The sequence below is a fragment of the Plectropomus leopardus genome, unplaced genomic scaffold (genome assembly GCF_008729295.1).
Source record: "Plectropomus leopardus isolate mb unplaced genomic scaffold, YSFRI_Pleo_2.0 unplaced_scaffold11700, whole genome shotgun sequence".
In the NCBI taxonomy this organism is placed as follows: Eukaryota; Metazoa; Chordata; class Actinopteri; order Perciformes; family Serranidae; genus Plectropomus; species Plectropomus leopardus.
This window is the reverse complement of record NW_024612396.1, coordinates 1-4131: the sequence shown is the minus strand read 5'-3', so window position 1 is coordinate 4131 and position 4131 is coordinate 1. Positions and strand designations below refer to the sequence as shown.

General features: G+C 37.0%; 1 protein-coding gene across 1 annotated transcript; it reads right to left on the bottom strand.

Moving 5' to 3' along the window:
• Window positions 1-390: 390 nt before the first annotated feature.
• LOC121963562 (mitochondrial cardiolipin hydrolase-like) lies at window positions 391-3354 on the bottom strand (the record flags this gene model as incomplete). Its single annotated transcript, XM_042513844.1, has 3 exons — window positions 3301-3354; window positions 1091-1272; window positions 391-620 (listed from the first exon to the last, which is right to left on the bottom strand). Coding segments are annotated over exons 2-3 (400 nt in total), but the record flags the coding sequence as incomplete, so codon positions are not given.
• Window positions 3355-4131: the final 777 nt, after the last annotated feature.

The window sequence follows — 4131 nt, the reverse complement described above, 5'->3', positions numbered from 1 at the left end:
CCAACTCTACAATAGTACTTTATTTAGCTTTGTTACAGTACTTTAACTTTATTAAAACATTAATTAAATTACCTTTATTCAAACAGTACTTTAATTAACTTTTTTTATTATCACAAAACCTGTATTATATAAATCATATTATACTGCAACTGCATTAAACTGTATTACAACACTACTTTCACTTAATTTATTATAGTACATTATTTAACTTATTAACAGTACTTAATTTAACCTTATCATTACAGTACTTTATTTTACTCTATTAAAACAGTACCGTATTTTTACAGTACCATAAGTACCAGTAAGTTTAAAATGTGGTATTTTTTAAAGGCCACATTGCCCAGCCGTACTTCCACAAGATTAAGAAAATAAACTAATCTGTTTCCTTACCAGCCTTGCGGAGGACCCCTATCTGGGAGCCCTGGATGGCAGCATAGTCCTTGTCAGTGAGGACTCGGACGGTGACTCCTCTGCTCTGCAGTGCTAGCACAGCTCTGCACAGGTCCATGTTGGAGAAGGCAAAGACACACAAGTCCAGAGAAGATGAAGAGGACAGGATGTAGTGGAGAAGACGGGAGAAAGAGGTCTCCACACCATGAGGCAACGGGCAGAGACAGGAGCTGGAAGAGCCAAGCATAAGGCAAAATAAGAGTGTGCCTACTTATTGTATCACCTGCTGATCTTCCATAGGTCAGCCAAAAATCCTAATAACCCAATATACTGAACTGCTTACCCAAGTTGTCAAGAAAGACTGGAACTAAATCGTAAGGCTACAATAGCGGTATTTGACAACAACAGAAGCACAGCTGGCAAAAATACAAATAGCTCATACTTTGGTTCAAATTTTGTTTTCAAGATCTAATTTTGTATGGAAAAAATGTATTCAGTAGGTAAAGTATTAGTCCTCTCTCAAGTGAAAAACGATTGGGATGACGAATGGCAGTTGCAGGGACTAAATCCACTTAGTAAAAGCATCAAGGGGCTATGAATTTCTGCATTAGTGGCCATTATCACAACACACTCGACAGTGATACGGAGTAAATCACACATAGCTTCCTTTTACTCAATGCAGAGATTATGTTCCACTTACTGAGGCGACGAGGGAGTGAAGATGTGCTCCACACAGGCCACCTCTGAGGGAAAGAAGAGGACCTCATTGAGGATTCTTCCAGGCCTGAGGCGACGGACGAGCCAGCCAAGCAGCTCCACACTGACAGTGAGGGCCACCACACCCAGAGCGGCCGCCTTCAACGTCCACATCGCTGACAATAACTGCATCACAGAATAATGTTTAAGAACCAAACACAGAGTATAACGAAAGCTTCTAAACTTTGTATGATGATAAAATGTTTCTGAGAGCCTTGTCTTAAATGATTTTAGACATTTTTGTGACATAAATAGTAAATCATGATTATACTGTCTGTTTTGCGTGTGTTTTTTGCAGTGCTGAGGCAAATTGATGAATCCATAAGAGCAGCTTCTTAATTTGTGTTTTAAATCATAAATTTCAGATCTTTTTGTTGTAGTCTGTTTCAATATGTCACTTTGGGAAACATAGTACGCATAGCCACTTCTTATGTTTTATAGACCAAAATAAAAAAGGCAAATTGTGAAAAAAATCATCTAATCAGTGATTAAAAAAATGATTTGGAGCTCTAACGTCACGTTAGAACATCTATAACTCTCCTAAAACCTCTATTATATCAGTTTATAAATTGTTTATTTAACCTTTTAGCAACATAATATTCATTTTTCATATGGGCTGACAGATTTGGCACGCCACCAACACATCCTGACTGGAATGGTTCAAAATGACGTATACACTTTCATTAGTAGTATTCAGTCAATGAGGAGAAAAGTATTCATACCTGTCACTTAAGAAAATATTAATACTGCAAAAAAAAAAAGAAAAGTAGAAGTACTACATTTAAGATTCCTCTTAAGTTAAAATACAAAGTATTAACAGCAAAAAGTAGTTAAAGTATCATTGTAAAAGCATGCATTGGGCTGATTGGTAGAGACTCTTCTATATGTAATATTATTGGAATCTTATTATATATCTGTATAGTTATACTCCTGCCCTCTGATAAATGTACTGGGTGGAATAAATCATATATTTGCCTCTGTGTGTAGTGGAGTAGAAGTGAGAAGTATTAAGTAGCATAACCCTGGACAACTCAATATAAACAAAAGCAGCTCAAAAACTGTACTGCACTTGAATAAATGTACTTAATTACTTTACACTGCAGTATTCAGTGTATTGGATTAACAAGTGCAGTTAAACAAGCTAATGATAACAAAATAAAAAACAAATTTAGCTAAATTAACATCAGGCAAGCTATTTTTCTCAGCACTACTTAAACCAAACATTGAATACAATGGTGGAAAAAAAAGCATTGCTGTCCTCCTGAAGTACACTGTTGAGGTGCTTCCTCCATTCATCCATCCCAGAGGTGGAATTTAATTAAGTACATTTAATCAAATACTTTGCTTAAATACCAGGTGAAGGTGATTTTACTTTAATTGACTATTTTAATTTCATGCCACTTTCTGATTCTACTTGATTATACTTCAAAGAGAAATATTGTACTTTTTACACCACTGCCATTATTTGTTAGTGCATCTTAAAGTCAACTGAGAAGCAAGTTAATCGACAATCATTTTGGTAGTATTTTTAGTTTTTTTTAATATTAATCAATTTTAATTAATTAAATTGATACTTGATACTTGAGTACTTTTATTTTTAATTATTACATTTTCCTGGTTGTACTTACATACTATAACTTATTTCATATTTAGAAACTACTTCTTATGTAATATTGTAGAGTATAGGATGTAAATAATTCCTCTGTCACTGGTCCATCCGCAGGTGCTCTTCCTTATGTTTTTTGCATTGTTTTTCCTGTTGAGGGTTTGTATTGGGGACTTCCTATGCCGTACAGATTTTGAAAAAAAAATAATAATAAAACTGACTTTATCATAAAAACTTTTACTTCACCACAGAATTCAATTTTCTGCTACTTTGTAACTGTCTTGCACCGCTACATACAGTTGCAAATGTTGTACTCCACCACAAACATTTGACGGCAAAAAACTGTTTTCTAGCTCTTCGAGGACATCACAAGGTGTTGGTGATTTCAACACCAAACACTGAGGAATGAAGACAAACTAGGACACAAACTCTACTTAAACCAAGCTCACTGCGACGCTACACAAAGTTAGCACTCGAATTGTCCTAAAAAATGTCAAAGGACATGTCAAAACATAAACTGTAGAGTATTTTCTGACATCACAACTCACCTGAGAGTTAGCTTCTGTCGCCACCACGCGGGAAGAGGCTGTGTCAGACGCTGTTTCGTCACTGCCAATCATCTTAACTGACATTTCAGACAGCCAATCACTGACCGTGAAGCAGACGCTCTCCTCCAATCATTGCACGCAAACAGCTGCTGGTGCCGGGGTCTATCAGGAAGCCTGTTCCCCTTTACAGCAACGTGTATTTTCTACAAGAGAGGTAAACAAGACCAAACTCCTACCAGACAACACTTGACAGTCACGACACAGTTAGTAGCTTCAAATATTTGAGGCATATTTAAAGTTGTTTTCTTACCAGAGTCAGTTTAACTTGTCTTTTCATTGTGAGGCGATTTATGTTGTACTCGAGATCAACAGCAAACATGCTAACGATAGCCTGCTAACTTTAGTTGCTAACAGTATGGAGAGTTGTTTTCCTGTCAGAGTTTCGCGGATATTTTCTTTGGTTTCTCTTTGGTGGCGTGTGTGCTCCTTGTTGAAGCTCTCTGTTGTTTTGTCTCTTTCACACACATACTTGACTCAGTTTGTGTGCAATGGGTCGCCGTAAGTCCAAAAGAAAGCCCCAACCGAAGAAGAAGCTGACAGGAGATCTGGAGTCTCAGTTCACCTGTCCCTTCTGCAACCACGAGAAGTCATGTGATGTCAAAATGTACGTAACATATCACCAAACACCTTTCCCAATAAATCTACTTCAAGTTTGATATATTGCCAACTTTATTTTTGTCTCTGTCAACAGGGAGAGAAGCAGAAATACTGGGATAATATCCTGCACAGTCTGCTTGGAGGAGTTCCAGACCCCCATTACCTGTATCCTTA